The following is a 26,513-nucleotide window of genomic DNA, read 5'->3' on the forward strand; positions in this document are numbered from 1 at the left end:
TCAGGGCTTAATTTCCGATCCCACGGTATCACCGAAAAGCGAATTATTTTGAAGTGAGGGGAGATGCGAGGATCGAACGCTAAGATGGAAAAAGACTCAAACCCTAGTTTGATGGGTGGTGAAGGAGGACAAGCAAACCATTTATTGGTAAAAGGGTTCCAAACACAATGGGTGTTTGTAATCATTTGGACTAAAAGAAGCAACCCATTTTGGCAATCTTTCAAATTATATAGACTGATATGCTCATTGACATTATTAATATTACTAATAACATGTTCTTGGTTTTCATCTTCTTCTTGTCTAGGACGAGCATATCCCAAGCCAGATTTAGGCACGCCACAGCTATCTTCATAGAATTCATAGAGGAGAATTGAGATGGGAAGGGTTGGATTTTGAGAGATGAAATTTGAAATCAAGGTGTGGAATGATTTGGAGAGACACTTGCATCTCACCAAATCCTTCCCAGGCAATCCGGAAAGGATGGCCATTACCAAATCATCACCCAAATAACTACTCATGTTTCTAATTCTTAAACTTGTACAGAGATTATTAGTACAAGAGGAGAGATTTTAATATCTGAAAGCTGAATAAGAGAAGGAAATAGAGTGAGGAAGGATTACCAAAGTAGAGAGATTAAACCCTAATAAAAAAGTGAATACCGTGAAGTCAGTGATAAGGATTATATAGCTTAGCAGATGCCTTAGTGGAGAAGAAAAACAGCTCTCCCGTTCCGTTACTTCGCCTCTGTCTCTACACGAACCCTTTGGTTGTGGCTAACATCTTTGAACAAGGCCTCTACTTGTTCTCAGAAGAGCACTGCTAGGAAAAAAAGGAGCTCAAATCCCCATAAAAGCACTAAATACACATTTAAAAGGGTCAAATCAACGCTCATTTCAGTCCAGTTTTTATTTTCCAAACGGAATCCCGTTTTCAAAGTGTTTTCATTCTTGGAAATACACTCTCTTCTCTTTCTAACATGAATCCTTGGTGGGGCCGACCATAAACGGTTTAAATATCTGAAGAATGGGTACACCATAAAAAATAAAAAATATAAAAAAAAAAGGGAAAGGAGGGGGGGATACAATTACAGCCCTCAGATCCGCTCAGTTGACGGTCCATCAACAAATCAATGGGTTAGGATGATCCTATGGAACTGATTTTTTTTGCCCACCCTATCTATGAATGCTTTGGATCATCCAAACAATGTGGGCCCACTGTGTTTTTAGGCCGCGGACTAAAGGCGGTTCTCTAGTCGAACGGCTAGAGACGGATCTTAATTAGCATTGATAGTGTTTCAACAGAGGGGGTCTACTTTATACACATTGAAAAGTCAATGTGTGTAGTTGATGAGTTTGAAACTGCAGGGTTATCTTTGAATGTGTCAAAAAGTTGAAGGGGTGCAGCTGTATTTTTCCCTAAAAAAACATATAGGGCCTGTTCAGTTGTGTGAAGGAAACGGAAAATAAAAGAAAATGACGTGGCAGAAAGAAATGGAAAGGAAAAGAAACTGCTAAGAAAGCAGTATGAGTGCGCATTTAGTTGCCAGGAAACGGAAAAGAAACAGCAAGAATGTGCATTCAGTTGCCAGGAAACGGAAAAGAAATAGCACATAATATGTTCTTTACCAGATATAAAGCAAGTTACGCCCCCTAAGCCTTACCAAATAGTCCACTAACAGAAATAAATACTCAAAAAAACTAAAGAAGCAGATTTCCTCTACCTCCTTAAGAAGTCAATCTTATTATGGATTTCCTCAACCTCCTTGAAGGATTTCCAACCTCAACCGTATGCAAAAGGAGCTTGTTATGGGAATATGTTCACAAACTTCACTAGTGACAACTGGTTTTCAACAAAATGTAAGTGGCAGCTGGTCTTCAACACATGGCTTGGTAAAAATAATTCCCAAATCCAAACGTTTGCCTGTGCTTGGAGTACTCGAAATTATTCTCTATAGCAGGTATGTAGAACTGTGGATTCCAAATACTATAGCCATGGAGTTGTGAACCTTGTATCCAAATTGTTTAACAAACCATGCTAATGCAATTAAAGAGGCTATGTTGGTCGTTTGAGCACAATCTTGATTTCCACTCTAATGTTCATCTCTGAGCATCTATCTATTTGGAGTCGGTTCTTGTTATTCAAGATATTAGTGGAACTCATTTAATTTGTTAACAACAAAAGAGACACTTGAGGCTCTTTATTGCATTCGATTCAACTTTATACAATTATACAAGTGGCAGCCATCAGAGACATGCAATTGCCAGGTTGCTAACCAAATCCCCAAGTTACACATGCACAAGCCGTGGACTTATCTACTCACAGAAACTGTTTGGAGATGACGGATGGGATCAGAAAAGACAAAAATAGATGGCAACATTCATTTAATGACCATAAAAGCTACGCACTTTGGACTTATCTATACTCACAGCTTTGGACTTATCTAAGCTAAGCTAAGCAGTTACACTTGCACAAGCTAAACTGCTGAAGCAAAGCATTTTTCTATTTCCGAGGGTTTTACAGAGTTTAAAAAAAAAAAATGTCAGGAAGAGGAAAGGGAGGAAAAGGGCTAGGAAAGGGTGGCGCAAAGCGTCATAGGAAGGTGTTGAGGGATAACATTCAGGGGATTACCAAGCCTGCAATTCGGCAATTGGCTCGTAGAGGTGGTGTGAAGCGTATTAGTGGTCTTATTTATGAAGAAACAAGAGGGGTTCTTAAGATCTTCTTGGAGAACGTTATTCGTGATGCTGTTACTTATACTGAGCATGCTAGTTGGAAGACTGTGACGGCAATGGATGTTGTTTATGCCCTTAAGAGGCAGGGTAGGACCCTCTATGGTTTTGGTGGTTAAATCAAAACCCACCCTTATTGTCTATTTTTCCTCCCTTTTCCTCATGGGTTTTTTTTTTTATAGTAAGATTGATTTTGGAAAGGAGGAATATGTAATGGGTTTTGGGTATTGAAATATTTCAAATTTCCAATCTAATCTCTCTGGTTGCTTCAGTGAAAAAAAAGAAAAAAAAGAAAAGCAGCTACACTTGCACAAGCCTTGGACTTATCTAGTCACAGCTTCGTTAGATTTGGGCGCAATTTCGACGGAAGTCTTGGAAAGGAAAATGAAATCCGACTAAATTTCACGGATTTGAAACGGCGGAAATGGCCTTGCCACGCGAGATAAGTGGGATTCCACGTGAGACGTGCAAAATCCTAGCGCTTTCCGTTATTCGCCAACAAAATGACCATTTAAGCTCGTTTCCACGGAAAAGGCCTCCCTTTTCCGTTTCGAGGGCGCAACTGAACAGCCCATAGGGATTTGCTAGCCACTTTCCCATAACGTCATTTCACGCTCGGCTTTTGCATGTGATGAGAGCCATGTCAGATGAATTAAATGAGTAAGACAAAATCTGCCAACAACATGTGGAGCTTTTATCACATGCAAACGCTGGGCGTGAAATGGCCAAAGTAGGTAGCAACTCACTTAAAAAAAAAAAAAAAAAAAAAAAAAAAATCAGCTCACTTGGTTCGAAAATCTACACCGTTCATTTGTTGGGCGGCAATATTAATAGTCCTTTCCCATAAAACCATCTCGTTATGATGATCCAAACCGTCCTATCAGCCAAGGTTGTAAATTTTGGTTTCGGGAGTACTTTCGGACCTTGCCGAAACCGAAATTTCAGCTTAAATCCCAAATTTTCGGCCAAAATTTGGTAGAAGGGCTCGAAATGTCGTTTTTTTGGGCCAAAATTTTGGCCGAAATTACCAGCTGAAATTCTGTAAAGAATTAAATAATTAATATTTTATCGAAAATTTTGCCGAAATTTCCAAAATAACGGCAATTTCAGTTTCAGTCCTGACCGACATCCGAAATTTTGGATTTCAGCCGAAATTTTAAACATTGCTATCAACCTGTTAGGATCAGATTTTTGGGAAAAAGGCCAATTTATATTGGTACCCAACAAATGAATTGTGAGCTCATAAAATCCTTCAATCCTGGATTATAAAATCCCGATTTCTTTAAAATCCTGGATTGAAGAAAGTCTGAATTTAAAAATCCTGGATTTTAAAATACACTGTTTGGATTACATCCAGTGATTTCAAGGATTCAATCCTGGATTTCAAAAACGCTGATTTTGATTTTTAACGTTAAATTTCTTAAATTTTATCAATTAATAAAATTAGGTGGAAATTCCAACGAATATTAATGCATTTAAAAAAGACATTCTAGAAAATGAAGGATTTTATTACCAACCCTTCAAGGGCCAACTTATGAGAAGGTGCATATGTCCATAAAGAATTGCCTCAAATATCCATGTAATAAATAAAAAATAAAATTATTAGAATTACTTTGGGGGAGTGATAAATCGACCCCCTATGTGTGGATTTAAGACACATAGGGGGTCGATTTATCACTGCCCTTAATATGGAGCTCATTCATTTTAACAAGCCAAGGAGCTCATTTTGATTGTTTTTGTACCATGTTGGTTCAAAATTCGAATCCAGGGTAAACTTCTGTGTCAGAGGTTTGGGCTCAGCACAAAAAGTTAGATAAACTGGGTCACCTCAGCTAACTTTAAAGTCATCAATTTTGGATCCCGATATGATTTTTTAGCAGCACTATTGCTTGAAAACTTTAGCAACTCCTTGTTTGCACGATCAACTATCACCTTATCATCAAAATATACTACCTACCCAGAATCAGCCAATAAAATTTTCAAGCTGCAACAAATTTAGAGAGAAGAAACCCAAAGAGTCAGCGCCAAATGCAGCCTCTATAACCTGGTGCAACTACAATATTTCTTCATGAAAGTAGGATAACCGAAGTAAAGATAGCTCAACATGTGAGCTGATTCCCTAAAATCTAAATTGGCAGTAGTGCTCCTTTGGTGCCTGAAGAATGGAAAGAAATTTTGGTGGTCTTTTCAATTTTGAAGTACCCATTCCATCTCCATTGAATCTCTTTTCAGGGTAATTACCATCACAAAATAAAAATCATGAATCTCAAGAGCACAGAAAGAACATAATGGCACATCAAAGTCACTTCATACAAACAAGATAAGATCCTATGTATCTATGGCTGCCAACGAAAAGGTCTTCTATGAAACCCGAAATTTCTGACTATAAGGATCCATTCCTCTCCACTGATGGCAGGAGGATGGTGAGGAATTGTGGAGGCGGCGCTCCCAGACAAAGAGCGATAGCTTGTGTAGGCTGAAATAAGTGAAATCTGTGCACTAGTGCAGAAATTTCTGCACTAATTCCTCCTCAAGTTGCAGTTTATTACACTTCAAGTGATTTGACAGTCCTCAGAATTAAGAATTTTCAATATACCCAATGAGCAGAATTCAGTGTCCAATAATCTTAAAATGGGAACAAGTGTTTCAATCCTATGTTGCATCATTATTATGTTTAAGCTGATGCGACCTTTTTGAATCAGTTCCTTTCTTTTCTAATGAGAGACAGCTTGTCGATGAGGATTTGTCTCCTATTCCTCCCTCCCTTCTAGTTATCGAGACCTTGGTTCCCTATGCATCTGCTATTTCAGTGCCTACTCTCAATGACCTTGATTTTCCTATTAATAAACGAAAGGCTAAACTTTCGTGTACTCTTTTGACTCATTGCGCTATTGTCCCATTAGAAAATTTGCAACATATGCCTCTTTATCTTCGTCTTTTCGCAGTTTTACTACTTTCCTCTCTTCTTTGGTTGTTCTTGAGTCGGTGCAGGAGGTTTTGTCTAATTTTGGGTAGCAAACAAAAATGGAAGAGGGCTACCTTTCACCGTAATGGAACTTGGGAACAGGTTTATCTTCCTCCCAAGAAGTTGTTTGTTAGTTGTCAGTTGGTATATACAATCAAATATTATCCCACTATTTTGATTGAGAAGTTGACGGCACACATGGTTGGAAAGGGATATACACTGACATATAATATGGATTATGTTGAAATCTTTTCTCCCGCGGCTAAGATAGCATCAGTGTATGTAGTTCTGTCTATTGTTGTTTATCTTCATTTTTGTTTTTTGAAATGGATTGTTGTTTATCTTCATTAGCCTTTATGTCAACTAGATGTTAAAAATGCATTCCTACGTGGTGATTGGAAGAGTTCTCTATGGAGCAACCTCCAGGGTTTTTTGCTCGGTAGGAGTTTGGGAGTATGCGCATGTTAAGAGAAGGTAATTTATGGTCTAAAGCAGTTTCCACGTTTTTGGTTTGGCAAATTCAGCGGCGAGGTATTAGAGTTTGGAATGAAAAGTTGCCAGTCCGATCATTATGTGTTGTCATGACTTAGAGAAGGGGAGAATTATTCTAGTACTATATGTGGATGATATTGTCATTACAAGTATTGATGCTAAAGGCATTGAAGATTCAATACCAAAGATTTGAGAAAGCTGTGTTATTTTCTTGAGATTGAGTTTTCCAATTTTAACTATGGGATTAGATTGTCTAAGAGGAAATATGTCCTATATTTGCTTCAGGAGGCATATCTATTGGGGTCACGACCTGCTCACACTCCAATGGATTAAAATACTAAGCTGTGAATTGATCATGAGATGATTTGACGATCCGAAGCGATATTGTCATCAAGTAGGTAAATTGAATTATTTGATGATTACTTGGCTAGACAATTCATTCATCTTCAGTATTGTCAGTTTATGGAGTCTCTTAGAGTTCCTCACTAAGAGGTTTTAGTTTGCGCTTTCCTGTATATCTTATGGGAGCTACTGGAGGTGGTCATGCCCAACGGTCCAGATCTGATTGAGTAATAATTTAGCACTTCCAATCAGTCCTTGTGACGATGCCTACATGAACAAACTCATCTGATCACCGATTGATCATACTCTCCAAACAAGAACAACACAGATCGCAATCTACCGCCTACATCTATTCAAAGGGCGGCCCAGTGCACGAGGCTCCCGCCATTGCAGGGTCTGGGGAGGGCTAGATGTACGCAGCCTTACCCTGCTTTGCAGAGAGGATGTTTCTGTGACTCGAACCCGTGACCACCAGGTCACAATGGAGCAACCTTACCGTTGCGCCATGGCTCGCCCTCCGCCTAAATCTATTCAAAAATAAATAAATAAAAATTAACGCTCCTATTCGCTCCTCGCAATGATGCGTATTTGACGATCTCATACGATCATCTATAACTCTATTGGAAACTTACAGGTTATTGTGTTTACTGATGCTAATTGGGTTGGATCACCTTCTGATCGAAGGTCCATCATAGGTTATTGTCCACTTCTAGGCGATAACTTGGTGACCTAGGAAAATTTGGAAAGAAAGCTTTATTGCTCGCTATAGTGTTGAGGCTGAGTATTGAGCAATGGTGCATACTATAAGTGAGTTGGCTTGGTTGAAGCATCTATTACAGGAGTGGCATTTTCAGTGAGGTTTCTGATGAAGTTATTATGTGATAATTAGGTTGCAGTGCACATTGCTTCTAACTTGGCATTGCAAGAACTTACCAACGATATTTAAGTCAACAGTTACTTCATGCGTGAGAAGGTTCTAAGTGGAGATGCATCTACACCTTTTATAAAATTTGAAGAACAGCTAGCTGACTTGTTTACCAAATTGTTGAATCAGAGACATTGATTTCATTGTTTCCAAGCTGCGATTATATGATATAAGGTGCCTAGTTTGAGGGGGAGTGTTAGAATATAATATGTTGTGTACGCGTATTTCAGTTAAATCATTATGTATTGTAAAAATATGTTTACAGAAATATACATATACATAGATTCACTTGGGAGAGAGAGAAAACTTTCTTCTCCTCTCACGATTTCTCCTTCCCTCTTCCTGCCGTAGACAATGAGCACAGACCCAATGAAGAACTTTCAAATCGTTGCAAATAACATGAACAAGTATCTATCATATAAAGCCATGGCCCTTCTACATATTATCCCCCCCTTAACACAATGCTTACAATAATGAAATTATGATATAACTTATGCCGTCCAAACAAGCAAGCAATCCAGGTTTATGAAAATAAAATGACCACCCTTTTCCATAGAGCATGTGACACATTGCTCCCTATTTAGGAAAATCACTAAACTTGTTGGATTAACTTCAAAAGTGTAAAAACAAAATATGAAAACAACCATTGTGACAGTCAAAAGTTACTAATTTTCATTTATAACAAAAACTCATCAAGACATGAAAATGGCTTACATTGTCAAGATGCCGCACCAATAAACAATGGAGATTAATCTGTGAAAATTGCTCCAAACAATAGTATTTGGGACTAAGAAAAAGTTTTTCAGATCAATATGCTTTGAGAAGATAAAATCAATGACAAACCATGTTATACCTTCGCTCTATAAGATTCAAGACGTAGCAACACGCAAAAACCAGAAGTAGCTTTGATGCTAACAAACAGAAGATAAAATCAATGGCATAACATATGGGTGCGTTACCTTTAAAAAAAAAACATATGGGTGCTCAAGATGCGGGCAGTCATCTGAGATTCCTACAAGAAAGTCAAGCATAACAACATCAAAGATTCCACCACGAGTAGGCCTTAAAAAACCAGAAGCAGGCCCTCAAACCCATCTCCAATAAATCCCCAGTCCCGTCAACAAGGCCTTGACTTCAGCAGTGTTGGAATAGGAAATAACAGTAGGTTCAAAAGCTTTCTACCCATTAGAGCCTCTGCCATCTCTAAATACTAATTGAACCCAAAATTTACATTGTACTTGGGTCTAGACGCAGATTCAGGCTACTCATTTTCTGATCCGACAAGTGGTTGAGTCCAGCTACAGGACGAAGGCAAGGCATAGTATAAGCAAGGAGAAAAGGCGTAAAACTGAAAAAATGGAAAGCAATAACCGGAATAACAAGTATAAAGCTCCTCGAATCTGGTGGTATTGAGATCATAGGAAAGGATCTTATCCAATCTCTTAAGAAAAACAATGTCAAAATCCGGATGGAATGCTATGGGTTCAAATGATATATCATGATCATTCTCTATTGTTGAGGTTTCGAAATTGATTTCATACTTTAGGATCCAACCACTCTGCCAGTCCTTGAGCATCCAGATTTTCAATGGGTTTTTGAATTTATTGGTATAATGAAGATACCCTCCCGACACACCTTGACATTCTACTTCGCCGGAATTAGAATCAGGCAACGAGATCACCCGAAAGCTCTCTTCCTTCACATCGAAACCAACAATGCAATCCTGATCAGCACTCAAATGAACAATTCCATTAAGAAAAACTCACGTTGAGTCCCAGAAGTGAAACGATTGTGCGTGCTTAGACTTAACCCACTTGCCCGTTTCCGAAGAGAAAATATCAACCCTAATTTTCTGGTCAGGGCTATTCCCCCATTCCAAAAGGCAAATTACTTTGTAGTGAGGGGAGATTCGAGGATCGAAAGCTAAGATGATTTGATCTGTCTTATTGTATAATTGAAAAGTAAATATTAAAGTATTCACAACCTCTTCACTTGAGCCCATCCTTTCCAAAATAGAAATTCTAATTTCTATGTGAACATACAATCCTTTTTTCACTATATCCAGGACACATTCAATTTTAACATCTTGAATTGATCTATTTTAATTATATCCGTTTGTTGATTGATAGCAATAATTAAATTCAATAATTTTCAGAGTGCATGTAAAATTAGCGACTTCTTGCTTATGTGAACAAAATTACCCATATATGTTTCTGGCTTAACTGTTCTAGCAACATATTGTAATGTTTGATCATCAATGTGTTGTCCTACACACCTTCGACAATAAAAAAACAATTTTGCTAAAAAGTGAGCCCTTTGAAAACCCAATTTTGCCCGATTAGATATTCATACTTAAAACGTGACAACAGTCCTACCAATATATTGTTTGAACTGAAAAATGTGGAGACACAATCAATTCCATCATCACTTCTACTTAGAAGATATCTGAATCAACTCTCACAATAAGAATTGGCTGTTCAGGGAAACGTCCATAGTATGCTGTTCTTGGTGTTGTCACTTGTATAAGGATTTTTGCAAATGATATTGCAACCTATTAAAAAGTAATCATGAAAAGACATATCATTTATCCACAGGTAGTAGAGCATGGCGGGCAAATGAAATTTTGAAAGCGTAATCTGCTTCTTACTACAATCATGAGGTTAATCTCAACAGATGCAAAAAGTTAGAGTAAGGAAGACTCCCATGCATGCAACAAAATCTGGGCATGGCCCAATAATTGTCCATGCACAAAACGAATATCCAGAAAAATTAAGCAACGGGACGATGTTCATAACTTTAATTAAGAGGGGAAAGGAGAGGAGGGTCTAACATGAGGTGAACCGTGCAAGGCATATACAATTCTAACGATGCAGGAAACGTGAGTTGTGAGTACCATCACCATCAATAAAAGTTAATCACAACCGAACAAAGAATATGATGTAACCATGGCATGATTCCTGCTATTTAAAGGAAGCAGAAGACGGGCAAAATTAATAAGAAACATCTAGGAGGAGCAATGCAATGAAACATAGACTAAATATTCATTTTAGTACTTCCTGAGATCACCACAAATCAGATGACTTATAGCTGCAATGCACCCATGAAACTAAACATAAATTTCACAGATGTTGATAAAATATTTTTTGAATGGTACAAATATTAATAACTCAGCATGAAAAAACCTAAATAACATATATTATACTAAAGCATCCTGTATAAAACATGTAGGAACTAAAATCAATCAAGTAATAAAAATGGAAAAAAACCTATTCAGATGCGAGGCAAGATCCAGGCGCTCAAAATCTCCCTTTTCATCGTTTTTTTAAAGTTCTGTAAAAGAAATCTGGGCAAGAGGAAAACTAAGGTTAGAAGATGGTTTGATGGTTTTCTAGTTGGAAACTTCAAGTAATAAAAATGGAAAAAAACCTAGATGGGAAAGGAGTACCTCAGAGGCCTAAAATTCCTAGGGGTCATATTATTGGATGATTCAGGCCATTCAATTGTGGGATCCCCCAAGTTAAATAGGGTGTGCACCAAAAATCATTTTCATAGGGCTATCCCAAACATTGAAATTGTAGAGCTTTACATATTGTGCCATCCTTTTAAACCTCTATTGATAGATGGGTACACTAAGACATTTTTGGGCCACAACCTATTTAAGTTGAGACCCAACAAATGAACATGCTCGATCCACCAATAATATGGGCCCAATAAAGTTTTTTGGGTGTGCATGTATTCAGTCCGTCACATGGGGGGCCAAAAAAACCAGTGTCGTCATTAATCTTGGGGCAAGTCATGTTTGTTCTCCACGCAAGTCATGTTATGCCTCACAATAACGCATGTTAAGTCTTAGGGTAATGGAAAAAATTAAAAAAAATAATTAAAAAAATGTAAAAGATAGAGAAATACTTAAAAGAGTACAAAGAAGAAAAGAGAAAATATCATTTTTTTTTTTTAAAGAAAAGAAAAGAAAAGAAGTCAAAATACAATGTGGTCAATCATGTTTGATCTTGCGGTAAGTCATGTTTGTACTGGTATGTCATGTTATGCCTCAATGCAAGTCATGTTAATTTTCAAGATAATAGGAAAAAGAAAAGAAAAATAATACAAATTATAAAAAGGGAAGTGATTTCAACATAAACATGTTTTGATACATGCTCGCACCTAGCTTGTTTTTTAGTATTTAAAGAGCTATAAAAAGGTTATTATGATTCCCAAAAAGCAAGAGGGCGAGCCTTGGTGCAATCGTAAGGTTGCTCCATTGTGATCTGATGGTCATGGGTTCGAGTCACGGAAACAGCCTCTCTGCAAAGCAGGGGTAAGGCTGCGTACATCTAGCCCTCCCCAGACCCCGCAATGGCAGGAGCCTCGTGCACTGGGCCACTCTTTTATGATTCCCAAAAAGCACTTACAAGCCAATTAAATACTAAACAAAAAGGTAAGAGCGTGCATGTATAAAAAATACAATGTGGTCAATCATGTTTGGTCTTGGGTAAGTCATGCTTGTACTGGTATGTCATGATATGCCTCAATGCAAGTCATGTTAATTTTCAAGATAATAGGAAAAAAAATAGAAAAATAATACAAATTATAAAAGGGAAGTGATTTCAGCATAAAAATGTTTTGATACATGCGCGCACCTAGCTTGTCTTTTAGTATTAAAGAGTTGTAAAAAGGTTATTATGATTCCCAAAAAGCAAGAGGGCGAGCCTTGGCGCAATGGTAAGGTTGCTCCATTGTGACCTGATGGTCATGGGTTCGAGTCACGGAAACAGAAATAGCCTCTCTGCAAAGCAAGGGTAAGGCTGCGTGAATCTAGCCCTCCCCAGACTCCGCAAGGGCAGGAGCAAAGTGCACTGGGCCGCCCTTTTTATGATTCCCAAAAAGCACTTACAGGCCAATTAAATACTAAACAACAAGCTAGGAGCGCGCATGTATCAAAACATGGTTGTGCTGAAATCATTTCCCTTTTTTAATTTGTATGATTTTTCTATTTTTCCTTTTTTTTCCTATTATCTTGAAATTAACTCTGGCTTTTGATTGTAATCTAGTCTTAGCCCATGCCTTTACTCCTTTGCAGTCATAATTGGGTACACTGATGGTTCTGAGGTCGAGGATCGTGCTCTCCATCGAGGATTGAATCATCTTCCTTAATCAGATGGAGGGGAGTTTTGAAGTGGAAAGCGACTCTTTCAATACAATGTCCGCGGAGATCAACCAAATTCATTGATGAGATTGGAGCTGTTTTTGGGTAGGGTTATCTCCATTTTGCTCATTCCTAGAACCGCTAACTGTTTGGATGATCTTATTGTCTTCAAAAAAAAAAAAAAAAACATAATCATTTCAAACCCCCCGAGTCAATCATTGACTAGCTCCGTTTTGGCCCTATTGACTCAATCAGAATCTCCTTTGACTCACCCAAGCAAACAAAAACTCGTCCCATCAATCAATGACTCCCCTTAATTGACTCTATTACCTTGGGCAATTTTTTGTATGGGTGCAAGTTATAAACATTGCATAAATCCTCTAAAAGAATTATTTAAAACTAAACAGACCTAGAGGCTTAATCCTAGCTCTTGACTGTAATCTACTTTTACCCCGTTGAAATGTACCAAACAAATCTTCTCTCCAAACCAAAATAACCAAATCCTGCAAAATCTATAAATATACTTCTACCCCAAAAGACCAACGCCCCACAGCTCTGATATTTTGGCGTTGCCTTGTACATTGGGTAGAACTACTAGAAAGTTAGAAGCATTAAAGAATTCTTTTTCTGATCAGTTTCTCCATTAAAACAACCTATCAAATTTTTTTGAGAATCCCACTTTGTCGATCTTGTTGTTGAAGAGCAGTCCTCCATCAAATTCCATTGTGCCTGATACTAATCATAGATTAGATCACTTAACTACTCAATTCTTCCTTCTCCGTCACACGCTGGTTCATTAATCAAAAGCATGAATTCACGTAATATTCCTGTTATCTTCCTAGCAATACAACGTAGACTCCTTAAATTGACCTTCCCACCAGACTCTGGTTTTCTTCATCATAAAATCCCAGTTCTTTTGCACGAAAATCAAATTTCATGTAGATACTTTGTATTTCTCCATCCTTCGAATGTGAGGACTCCACTTGGATTATTTCTCTAGCATTCAAGGAGACCAATGTCCGAGCCTCCAATGATCAGAACTTTGATATCAAATCAGCACAAAAAGATTGTAGGAACAAAATTTGAACAAGAACTCATGATACATTCCACCTGCTGTTATTGCACTCGTTCCGAGAGCTTTAGCTGATGCCTCAGTATACATCCCATACAATACTTGCTTATGTAGACCAAAATAATAGTACCACATGGTTTACAAGTGCACAGGACCAAAAATACTGAACTAGGTCCAAAACAAAAACCAGAGTGAGAGGTACCTAAAGATAATCCAGAGAGCAAATAACACCAGGAAGAAGTAGCTATCAAGTTCAAGTGTTGGCGTCGTTCGGTCTAAAACACGATGAGTGTATGAGCACGTGCGCGCGCTTGTGTAAGTATATGTGCGGGCGTGCCAGCCTCTCTCTCGAGGCAAAAACTCGGAAACTCAATTCGAGGGAGGTCAAAGACCAAAACGTTTTTGTCCACTGGGACTGGATGTTAGGTGATCGAGAAGAAGAGGGGAACGACACCTTCTTCCTTGGGCCCCTCTGCCTTTGCACATGTGGAAAGGACTCTTTAGGGGCAATGCGTGACGCTAAAGGCTAAAAAGAAAAGAGAGAAGGGAGGGGGGGGGGGGGGGGGGGGCTACACGCGCATGGTGCGGACAACACTTAGGGTCGAAAGACCGTTTGACTCAATCTACACAGCAAAACAGACACAGATCAGATGCCGGTGAGAAGGATAAACGAATTAAAGAGACAGACTCTATGAACTCTTCCTTAATCCAGGTACAAGCTATAGCTACGGAAAGTAAAAGGATACAGGTACCAGAAAAGTAAAGATAAAGTGCTAATACATGCTTACACTCTTTATAAAATTGTTTGCAACGATCTTGAATTAAATCATTTCAAGTCATTTGGAATCAAAAACAAGTCTACAAGGGAGTCGTCCGTTTCAACATCTAAGAATTGATACTACTAATCCCTTAAGATCATAAATCTGGCAAAGAACACGTTTATGCGATTTATAAGAGACTTAAATGATTTGGTATTTCGGGATTTCAACTGTTCTTTTAAGTATTTCAATTTGTTTTTTTTTTAATGGCAAGAGAAAATTCATTGAAAGAGAGACTGAGGAGGTCCCAGAGAGAACAAAATAAAGAAAGGAACAAGATCCGGAAAAAATTATAGAAAACAAAGCAACTAGGGAGGAAGAAAATAAAAAAGCTCAATACTATCCCTAAAGACACCCTCTCTCTAGCTAGCTTGTCAGCCTCTCCATTCGCTGACCGCCTGAAGTGAAAGAAGGAAATCAAGGATGATCCAATTCGATCCTAAATCTCATAAAAAAGAGCGTTGAATCTCCAAGGAGCAGAACAAGATCCTTTTAGCCACGTAATAACATTGAGTGAATCCCCTTCCACAACCACCTTATTAAGATCTGTATTATGAAGTAACTTGATGCCATGATGGATAGCACAAACTTCCGTCTCATTAGCGTCAGCCACACCAATAGCACCACTGAAAGCCCAGATTACAACTCCTTCATTCCTCAAAAGACCTCCAATACTCGTTGGCCCCAGATTCCCCAAACTTGAGCCATCAAAGTTAAGTTTGAGAATCCCATGGGAAGGAGGGGACCAAACTTGGATAACTTTGGGATTGCTACTAGATGCCCAACAAATCTCTTTCCAACCATGCCACAATTCATATGCCGATACAAATCTGAAACCTTTTAAAGTTTTCACCCAAGTTATGGTTAAGGCAACCACCTAATTGAAAAGAATATGTGCTCCCTTCTTAAATCCCTTAAAGACCCTAGCATTTCGTTCCTTCCAAAGTACCCAAACTGTAGCTAAAAAGGACACACTCCACAGTGTTTTACCTTTCCTCTTTCATGGAGCCGCTGCCCAACAATCAAACAGGTCTACGAAAGACTTTGGGAACACCCATGCAATCCCAAAAGTGCTCAATAAACTACCCCAAACCTCCCTCGCCACCTTATAGTGAACTAGGAGGTGGTCCACTGATTCCCCCGCCTCGATGCATAGGGCACAATGATCTATAAGTAACATGTTCCTCTTTCTGAGGAAGTCAATGGTCTGAATTCTGCCGAGGATCGCTATCCACCCAAATAAACAAACCCTCGGCGGAGCTTTTATGTTACACACTTTGGCTACTTTGGAGGGACTGAGGCAAGGTAGAAGTTGGTGGTAAAATGATTTTACCGAGAATTCCCCACCTGAGATCCAAACCCAAATTCTTTTGTCTACACCATCCAACCTAATATAACACCTTTCTAGAATCTGCAGAAGCCTCCCCACCACTTCTAGCTCCCTATCAAAGAAATTCCTTCTAAAAGGAGGGCACCAAACCACACTATTATCAGTTCTACTAAAACAATCTTTTACCATTACCTCCTTATCTGGTGCTAGAGCGAATAGTTGCAGAAATGACTCCTTCAACGGAACATCAGAACACCACTTGTCCCCCCAAAATCTAACTCTATCCCCAATGTATACTTTGAACTTTACTCCTTCCATAAATTTTTCTTTGAAGCACATCACATCTAGCCATATAATTCTCCTTGGCTTCCTAAACTTGTCCTCCGATTCCCAATGGCCTTTGCATGATCCATATTTGATTTCAATCACTTTCGCCAACAAATTATGTCCCTCCTCCCCAAATCTCCATAACCACTTCCCTAGAAGAGCTTGGTTGGTGTCCTTAATGCCTATAATTACAAGGCCACCAGCCTTGATGGGTTTACATACTTCCTCCCAACTTACAAACGGAATCCCTTTTTTATCATTCAACCCTCCCCAAAGGAAACGCCTCTGAATTTTTTCAAGTCTCAGGATGATGCTCATAGGGCATTTGAAAATTGAAAGCTGATAGATGGGTATGTTAGCCAATACTGCCTTAATCAAGGTGAGTCTCCCCCCCCGCCCTAGAAACCAAGTTTCTCTTCCAAGTTTCAAGCCTCTTCTCCACTCTATCAACGAGAGGTTCACAACTTTCTTTCTTAGGTTTAGCAACTCCCAAAGGCAACCCAAGATATGTCGACGGTAGAGAGTCAATCGAGCACCCCATAACACCTGCCAATACCCTTAAAGTCTCATCCTGAATGTTAATGCCAAAAACCCCTGACTTGTGGAAGTTCATTCTTTGACCTGTGATCATTTCGTAGCATCTAATGATAGCTTTTAAATTCACCACTTAGAGGAGATCCAGGGAGCTGAATAGCAAAGTGTCATCCGCGAATTGTAGATGAGAAACCTCAAGTTGACCATCACGAATATCAAAGCCCTTGATTAGAGCTCCCTCTTTGAGCTTGTGTAATAATCTAGTCAAAGTGTCTGCTACAATCACAAATAGAAAGGGAGATAGAGGATCGCCTTGTCTCAACCCTCTGGAAGACTTAAAGAACCCTTTTGGTGATCCATTGACAATCACGGAGAACCAAGCTGAGGAGATACACTTTCTAATCCAAACCCTCCATTTCGAGCCAAAACCCATACGCCCAAGCAAGTAGTTAAGACAGTCCCATTCCACCCCATCATAGGCTTTTTCCATGTCTAACTTGCACACAATTCCTTACCCATTTTAGCAAAGAAATCAATAATCTCATTACCAATCAATGAACAATCCATAATCTGCCTCTCATTTATAAATGCATAATGAGAAGGTGATACGATTTCCGGCAACACCTTTTGTAATCTCCCAGCTAGAACCTTGGCTAACACCTTGGTATAAGCAACCAACCAAGCTAATTGGCCTGAAATCGGATATCTTCAGACCACCCTTAACTTTGGGTACCAAGGTTATAACGTGGCTCCTGTGCCCTTTTCCAATTCAATCCCCTGATAAAATTGTTGAAAAAAGACATTAAATCCTCTTTTACAAAGTCCCAACACTCCTTAAAAAGCCAAGCTAAAACCATCAGGCCAGGAGCTTTATTTCTTCCCAACAAAAAAACCCCTCTCTGCACTTCCTCCTCTGAAAATGGACGTTCTAGCAATTTTCTACCTTCTTCCAATAGACAAGCAATTGTCTACCTTCTTCCAATAGACAAGCAATTGTCTACCTTCTTCCGATAGACAAGCAAACCCCATCCCCTCCAGGACACGACTGTGAAACAACCAATTACTCCAAAAGCTTAACCTGTTGGAGAAGGTGTTATTTAATCTTTTATACTTTAACACTCCCCCTCACGTGTGGCCCCTCTTTTAGGCCTACACGTGGCACATGTGGCCCCTCTTTTGGGTTTGGCCATTGAATGTGGATTTTTGACAACAAGGAGGTTTGAACCCAGGCATTTGCTCTGATACCATGTGAAACAACCAATTATTCCAAAAGCTTAAGCTGTTGGAGAAACTGTTATTTAATCTTTTATACTTTAACAACCACGAACCCTCCTTTCAGAAGCATATAATTCCTGGTAATAGTCAATGATTTATTTGGAATTCTCTCCTTATTGTCAGCCATCTCTTCATTCACTTGCAATGCTTCGATGCGGTTGCCTCTTCTCCTAGCTCTCGCCATGGCATGAAAATAGGTCGTGTTTTTATCACCCTCTTTTAACCATTTCACCCTAGATTTTTGCCTCCAAGATATCCCCTCTTGAAGGACCAATCGATTATGCTCTTCCTTTAAATGACCAACTTCCTCTTCTACACTAGCTTCAGCAACTTCCTCCTTCTCAACTAACACTTTAATTCGAATTAGAAGCCACTCCTTTCTCATAGATGACTCCTCTCTTTCCAACACTTTCTTAGTTTTTTCTTCACATACCGAAGTTTAGACCCGATGATCACATCTGCCGACCAAGATACCAACCCTGTCTTCCTTTAAATGACCAACTTCCTCCTTCTCAACTAACACTTTAATTCGAATTAGAAGCCACTCCTTTCTCACAGATGACTCCTCTCTTTCCAACACTTTCTTAGTTTTTTCTTCACATACCGAAGTTTAGACCCGATGATCACATCTGCCGACCCAGATACCAACCCTGTGTTCCACCCACCAAGCACCCAATTTTTCATCCATTTTGGGATACTCAACCAAGCAAGTATTTCAATTTGTTCATGGAGTAATTTTTGTAACAATCAATGATGCACTCTTTCCACATGTCATCAATTTCAGCCTTAATTCCATCAATTTCGCACCAAGCCAAGTTAAATCCAAATGGTTTAGTCTTGAAGTTTTAATCCTCTTAAAATAATAGAGGGTAATAGCAGAAAACAATTCTATGGGGAGCCATCATTCTGAACTCCAAGAATTCATCCTCCCAGGGGCGGAGCTACATGTACCATAAGCGGGGCAGCTGCCCCCCTTGAGTTGGGCCAAACTCCTTAATAAGCCCAGCTCAATTGGTCCAGCCCCGTTTAATGTCTATAAGCCTGCCCCCCCACCCCTCTTTGAAATGTCTATATGCCTGCCCCCCTTATATATAAATCCTGGCTCTGCCACTGCATCCTCCCAATCCTTTGAGATCATATATATGTCCAAATCTGGCTCTATTTGGTTGCCAAAACCCTGGCTACACAAGAGGAGGGTTCGGGACTTGCCCGAGGGTTTTCAATACGTGGTGGGTTCGGGACGGGCGGTTTGGGCTGGGTGGATGGGGGTAGGTGATGAGGACCCGGTCCCACAAGATCCGACTAGCGAAAAAGAGGAAGAGTACCTATCCAAGGTGGAGTATCCAAAGACACTAAGAAGATCTGAGAGATTAAAGAACAAGAATCAAGTGAAAGCAAAGTGAGGGCTAGTGGCATCCTTGTAAATATAAGAGTGGTGATTGTGGTAGAAATGTAGTAGTTTGAGGTTAATTGTAGGGTTGTTGTTGTAATAAGGGGACCACTTGACATGTGGCGATCATTGATGAACCTCCAAGGGGACCAAATGCCATGTGTCAACTCATGGAGAACCTCCAAGGGACCACATGACATGTGTCATCCCATAAAGAACTTCAAAGAGGACCACATGCCAAGTGTCACTCCATGAAAAACTACTTAATTTGGACCACCATTGGACATATCCTTTTGGCGACACGTAGCATTACAGCTCATCAGGGCTAGCTGTCACTGTGAAGGTTCTAGACACCTCCCTCCATCTATAAATAGAGGAGATGTCTCCCATTTTCGGAAGCTTTGGAGTGGGAGAAAACGAGAAGGAGAGAGAGAGTAGTTCTCTGATTCCTAATGAGTCTTTGAGAGGATTAAGAGAAGAGTACTAAAGTGAAGGTGGGAGAAAAGTCCCTTCGAAGATTCAGGTCCTTTTCTCCTCCTCCTTTCTCAGTTGTATGATCTGCTGGGATGAGTCTCTTTCTTTGATTGTCAGTCATTCTTGCTACACAGTTATAGATCTATTCCATTTTTTTGTCTTCTTCTTACATCTTAAAAAGGTATACCAGAACCTAATTCCTATTGCTCTGTTTGGTTGCCGGGTTTTTTTTGTTCCCGGGAGTTAAGTGGGAGAAAAAAATACCCTGGGAGATAGGTGGGAAAAAAAAAGTCCTGGAAGTATCCTGGTAAAATAAAAATCCCATGTTTGGTTATGTGGGAGAAAAAAATACCCTGGGAGATATGGTGGGAGAAAAAAAAACCTTTGTTTGGTTGCTTGAACTGTTGGGTAGAAAAAAATTCTTCTCAAGCTTATTTTTGGTTCTTGAGTTTATTTTTGTTCCTGGGGTTATCTTGGGATGGGATGAAAATGCAATCATTACAAAAGTGGGATTAAAAAATTCACCCCACAAGTAATCATTACAAGAGTGGGATTAAAATAAACCTAGTGCTAAAAGGCAACCAAACATGGGATGGAACCAAAATTTAACTTACTCTCCCACAAAACTCCCAGGCACAAAAAAAACCCGGCAACCAAACAGAGCATATAGCATTTCATTTTTTTACTCGGTGGAATAACTAGATCAGAGACTATGTTTTGTTCTACTTCTATTATCCTAGACAATTGCTTCCTGTTCATTGATTCCAAAGCTGGATTACATCAATTCTAACTAGAATCATCCTAGATCTGCATACATCAGAGCCATTCACTCTCTTGATCATTGCCTTTGAATACTTGTGCCACTTCGAATGTGAGAACTTGAGGCATACTCCGAACCAGCAATAGTGGACTCTGCAACACTTACTGGCTGCGGAAATTGGTCTCTTTCCTGGGCGGAAATACGGTTGAAGGGGGACATTCCAGCTATTGTTCTCTATATGAGAACAAAATTTCTTTAACATTAAAACTGGCAGCTACCACATTTAGCAGTTGAGCTACTCTCACACATATGGCACCACGGCGAGTTAGATGAAGAATTACCTAACCCATCTGTTTCAGCTTTGATGGAGCAACTCCAAAGATTGACAGAACAGCAAGCTGAACAGTTCCGAACATTAACAGATAACCAAAATCAACAAGCCGAGCAACTCCGGGTGATGGCAGCTCACCAAGAGGAGTTGTCAGCAAGGCTTGACAGGATGAGCGTGCGGGGACATTCTCGCCATTACCCCCGGGGTTTGAGGATGGCCGATGGTGGAGACGATGAGGAAGAAATTAAGACTCCTATGAGATGTGGCAGAACGGGTACAATCCCCCAAAGCGGCATCCGCCTCATTTTGACCCTCCATTTGTCCGCCATGATAACCAGTGGGAACACGGTTTAAACATAGAGATCCCGAAGTTCGATCGTGGGAGAGAACCCGAGGGTTTATTGGACTGGGAATCCATAGTGGAGGAGACATTAGAACTCAAAGAGGAACGGCCGATAAGGTCAATCTCTTATTTGCGACACGCTTGAGAGGGCGCGCTCTGGCTTGGTGGCAAGCTGAGAAGTTCCGACGGCGCCAACTTGGAGAACCACCCATTTCTACATGGGAAATGATGCGGATGGAACTACGACGGGAATTTTTGCCGTATAATTTTGGCCACGAATTATATCAGCGCCTGCATAAGCTTGTGCAAGGACCAAAGTCTATGAGCGAGTACACCAATGAGTTCCGACAATTGGTTGCCCCTAATAAATTACTTGAGATGGAGGAACAATTGGTATCTAGTTATATTAGTGGCTTCAGGTTATCCAAATATGATTCTTTAGTGGCACACTCCTTGCCAAGTGTCACCGAGGCCCAAAGTAACACACGCGCTATTGAAGAGTCTCAACGACGAAACTCTTATAGTCGTTCATCTTATGGCGGACCCACAGTTTTGCCTAGGGCCAACTGTACTGCTAGCACTACTCTCCCACGAATGGTTCCCACCTCGGCCTCCACTAGTGCTCCACAACGGCCAATTACTAGAGCTAAGACTAGTGGCCCAGCAGCCCCACCTCGTCCTCAAAATGCTCGGGCCAATATTAAGTGTTTCCGATGCCAAACCATGGGCCATTACTCTTCTTGATGTCCCAAGGCAAGGAAACAGTTATACACCCATGAGGAAGATGGGGAGAAGCCTATTGAGGAGCCATTGGTTCCAAAGGAGGATATAGAAGAAAAGGACATTCTTTTAGCTAATGATGCCCAAGGAGAGTGCTTGGTATCTAGGAGATTGTGCCCGACACCCAAATCAGAGGAGGATTGGCTTAGGCACAATATTTTCTCTACAAAGTGCTCTATCAACGGTAGGGCTGCAAATGACGTGAGCAGGATCACGAACATGTTTGGGTTCGGCTCATTAAAAGCTCGGGTCGGGCTCGTTCGTTTACTAAACGAGCCGACCCGAGCCCAAAAATTAGGCTCGTCAAATAAACTAGCCGAACTCAAGTTTGTATAGTTTGGCTTGGTCAAGCTCGTGAACTTTTTAGGCTCGGTTCATAAAGCCGAGCCGAGCTATAAAGCTCTGATTATGTTCGTTATATTACTATATATTATATATATATATATATATATATATATATATATATTACTTGATGGTATTTATTTGATGTGTCTACTAAACGAGTTAAACCCGAGCCCAACCAAGCTCGAGCCTGGCTCGGCTCGGCTCGGCTCATTAAAAGCTCGGCTCGGGCTCGTTCGTTTACTAAACGAGCCGAGCCGAGCTCGAGCTTTGTTGAATTTTGGCGAGCCGAACACGAGCCCATAGTATAAAGCTCATCACGAACACGAGCCAACGCTCAAACTAAGCGAGTCGAGCCCGAACACACCAAAGTTCGGCTCAGCTCATCTGCAACCCTAATCAACGGAAAGGTTTGCACCCTTATTATAGACCCTGGCAGTTGTGAGAATGTTATCTCACAAGAGGCGGCACAGAGGCTAGGGCTACAGTTAGAACCATGTCCTCGGCCTTATAAACTCCTCTGGCTGAATAAGAACAGAGAGGTTTGGGTGAAACAAACGTGACTAGTGTCACGGGCCAAATGTTTGACCAGCGGAATAACCCGTGCGGTGCCCCAACATGCACGAATGCTAGGGCAAGCCTTCAATCGTGCAAGGCTTTAAAGGCCCTACACGCCAACACCCCTTGATGCTTCGAATGTACACACAAACTCAAAGCTGTTCAACAGGCTACTTGGCTCAGATCTTGACATGCGCTTCTAGATACCCACACTCATGATCAGCCTGCATCACGAGTACATCAAACATAAGGCCTTGAGGTCTAATGCAAAGTCCATCGAGTACGAGGCATGACAATGCCACGCACCAATCCGCCAAGCGCTAGGGCTTGGTCATCCAAGGAGCAAGATGCCCCATGGACTGATCCACAAGGTGAACACCTCGTGAGGGCAACCAAGGTCGCCCCGGCACGAACTCATGGAAGGCTCAGAGATTGGCCTGCCCACAAGACGTATCGCGGTGCAGGAGGCAAACAGTATAGCTAGCCCCTTGCACCGGTCCGTACGCGCAATGCATGTGGGAACCCGACCCAACATGCACTGTCTTTGGCCCCCATCCTCGACCCAAGAAACTGGAGCATCCCTGTGGATAGCTCACAGTCCGCACCCAAAGCTCCCTTAGAGCACGCCTACGATTTGAAGTATGATTTCTTGCTATGTGCGCCAAATGCACAACCAAGTCCTCTTGCAACCCATGAGCAAACCGCCAAGGTTCCTCCTGCCCACACCTGCTGGGCCTATAGGGAGGAGTCAACAGGTCACAAGGCCAACTCTCCCTATAGAGTTTCGCCAACTAACCCCCTTAACCACCAGTGGCAACCAAAGGTGTTGTAAATGACGACTTCTCAAGACGCAACGAGACGAGGTAAGTTTGGATTTTAATACCGGTTGTGTCCTGAACTGTTTACCCGTGACACTCCCCCACCTGATAACGTCGACGCCCTCGTCGACACTGAGCGCTCTGTGAAGCTCAGGTCCACAATAGCAATGACTTCTCAATCTTGAAAACAGCTGGCACTGATACTTCGACAATCAGCGCATTCTGACTTCTGCTGCATACCACACAGTCTCATGTTCTGCCAACCACTACTTTGTAGCTCTGCTGGAATTATCTTCACAACGATGGTTTTCTTGGACTCCATCAAACTAGGCGAAGGTTTTCTGGCGGTGCCTACAAACGTTGCGGAAGGTTTTGGCTAACCTACAACCAGATAGCGTGCCATCACTTTAGGCACAGAAGGTTTTTGGCTAACTTACAACCGGATAGCGTGGTTTTGGCTAACCTACAACCGGATAGCGTGCCATCACTTTCGGCACGGAAGGTTTTGGCTAACCTACAACCGGTGATGATGGATTGAGCACTCCACCATATCAGTCCTGCCTCCTCCCAAGGCCAAGAATCCCCTGTTGGGATTAATTAGCACAACACACCTGCTACCCTTCGAGGTGCATAATCATATTGGGAACCAACTACATCCCCAGTTGCGACGCTTAGTCTTGCTTACTTTATTCCAACGCCATAGTACTTGATTTGAACAATCAACCCTTATGCCACAAATGGTCTCCTTGGGCACTCTCGGCTAGTACTCACACTACTAACCACCCAAATCTTCCATCATTCAGATTGAGCTGTCCTTTCAGTTTCGACAAACACAGCGATTCTAAAGTAGCAAGAAACACACAAACATGCCATGTATAGGAAAATACTAATCAATTTTGGATAAAAAAAAACTATCCAATAAACTTGTGCCACAAAGGGATGAGAAACATAAGTACTAAAATAACCTTGTAATAAAATTGTTGGAGGGGGTATTTTAGAGATTTTTTGAAATATATAAGTTTTGGACGAGCATACCCCCCAAACTAGCCGTTTGAAACACCTATTAAGGGGTATTCTCGGGTTTTTTTTTTTTTTAAATCACATTTTTTAAAGGGGGCATCTGGGCTCGCGGGCCGGGCCGTGCCGTACCTTAGCAACGGGTCGTGCCGTGTCGGCCCGCCGAGCCGCCCAACCAAGCCCGGCACGGCCCACGACTTCGTACCGTGCCAGCATGGCATGCATCACTGTAGCTATACGTGCCGTGTGTCACGGGGAAACAGTTCAGGACACAACCGGTATTAAAATCCATCCCGTCTTGTCTTGGAAATGCGTTGTTTATAGCACCTTTGGTTGCCACTCGCCGCTAAGCTGGTTGGTTGGCCAAACCCTATAGGAGAAGTTGACCCCGTGACTTGCTGACTCCTCGCCCGTTAGGCCCAGCAGGTGTGGGCAGGAGCCTTGGTGGCTTGCTCATGGTTTGCAAGAGGACTTACTTGTGCATCTGTTGCACACAGTAGGAAATCATACTTCAACTCGTAGGCGTGCCCTAAGGGAGCTTTGGGTGCAGACTGCGAGCTATCCATAGGGATGCTCCAGTTTCTTTGGTCGAGGATGGGGGCCAAAGACAGTGCATGTTGGGTTGGGTTCCCACATGTATTGCGCGTATGGACCGGTGCTGGGGGCTACGTATACTGTTTGCCCTTCAGCACCGCGGTACGTCCGGTGGGTAGGCCATTCTCTAGGTCTCCCATCGGTTCGTGCCGGGGCGACTTCGGTTGCCCTCGCGAGGTGTACACCTTGCGGATCAGTCCATGGGGCATCTTGCTCCTTGGATGACTAAGCCCCAGCGCTTGGCGGATTGGCGCGTAGCATCGTCATGCCTCGTACCCGATGGACTTTGCATTAGGCCCCAAGGCCTTATGTTCGATGTACTCGTGATGCAGGCTGATCATGAGTGTGGGTATCTAGAAGCGCATGTCAAGATCTGAGCCAAGTAGCCTGTTGAACAGCTTAGAGTTTGTGTGCTCATTCGAAGCATCAAGGGGTGTTGGCGTGTAGGGCCTTTAAAGCCTTGCACGATTGAAGGCTTGCCCTAGCATCGGTGCATGTTGGGGCGCCGCACGGGTTATTCCGTTGCTCAAATATTTGGCCCGTGACACGTACCTTGCCGAGCCGCAGGCCGGCACGGCCCGTTTGCCACCTTGAGCGACTTTATATCCGAGGCAACATTTTATCTAAGGCGACAATGTATCAGAAGGCGATATAGTATCCTAAGCGACCTTGAATCCGAAAGAAAAATAGTATCTGAAGCTCCATTATATCCGAGGCGACACTATATCCGAAGGCAACATAGTATCCGAAGCGACATTTTAGCCAAAGGCAACATAGTATCCGAGCCAACTTTATATCTGAGGCAACAGCGTATCCGAGGCGACATTGTATCTGAAGCGACCTTGTATCCGAAAGAAAATACTATCCGAGGGTACATTGTATCCGAGGCGACATTATATCCGAAGGCAACATAGTATCCGATGCAGCATTGTAGCCGAAGGCAACATAGTATCCGAGGATACATTGTATCTGAGGCAACATTATATCCGGGGCGACTTTGTATCCGAAGGCCACATAATATTCGAAGCGACCTATCCGAAAGCAAAATAGTATCCGAGGCTACATTATATCAGAAGAAAACATAGTATCTGAAGCGACATTGTAGCAGAAGAAAACATAGTATCCGAAGCGATAGTTTAGCCGGAGGCAAC

At 41.4% G+C, this 26,513-nt stretch overlaps 1 protein-coding gene and 1 long non-coding RNA gene across 12 annotated transcripts in view; one reads left to right on the forward strand and one right to left on the reverse strand.

Moving 5' to 3' along the window:
* LOC143879849 (uncharacterized) overlaps positions 1–26,513 on the reverse strand; it is a 121,568-nt gene that overhangs the window by 7,459 nt on the left and 87,596 nt on the right. For 2 of the 11 annotated variants that reach the window (XR_013251409.1, XR_013251416.1), the window contains exons 4-5: positions 10,720–10,796; positions 7,886–8,751 (exon numbers count right to left, since the gene is read on the reverse strand). This is a non-coding gene — a long non-coding RNA (uncharacterized LOC143879849). Of the gene's footprint in view, positions 1–516; positions 817–7,054; positions 7,840–7,885; positions 8,752–9,456; positions 10,005–10,039; positions 10,411–10,718; positions 10,797–26,513 lie in introns of those variants that run through there. The other 9 variants (XR_013251412.1, XR_013251407.1, XR_013251408.1 and 6 more) reach the window with 9 other exon arrangements.
* Positions 2,483–3,000, forward strand: LOC143878418 (histone H4-like). Its single transcript, XM_077380714.1, has one exon. The coding sequence runs from the start codon at positions 2,537–2,539 to the stop codon at positions 2,846–2,848; it is 312 nt and encodes a 103-aa protein (XP_077236829.1). The 5' UTR covers positions 2,483–2,536; the 3' UTR covers positions 2,849–3,000.

This window comes from Tasmannia lanceolata, unplaced genomic scaffold (genome assembly GCF_043159265.1).
Source record: "Tasmannia lanceolata isolate RefF3 unplaced genomic scaffold, GAP_Taslan_0.1 ptg000006l, whole genome shotgun sequence".
Lineage (NCBI taxonomy): Eukaryota > Viridiplantae > Streptophyta > Magnoliopsida > Canellales > Winteraceae > Tasmannia > Tasmannia lanceolata.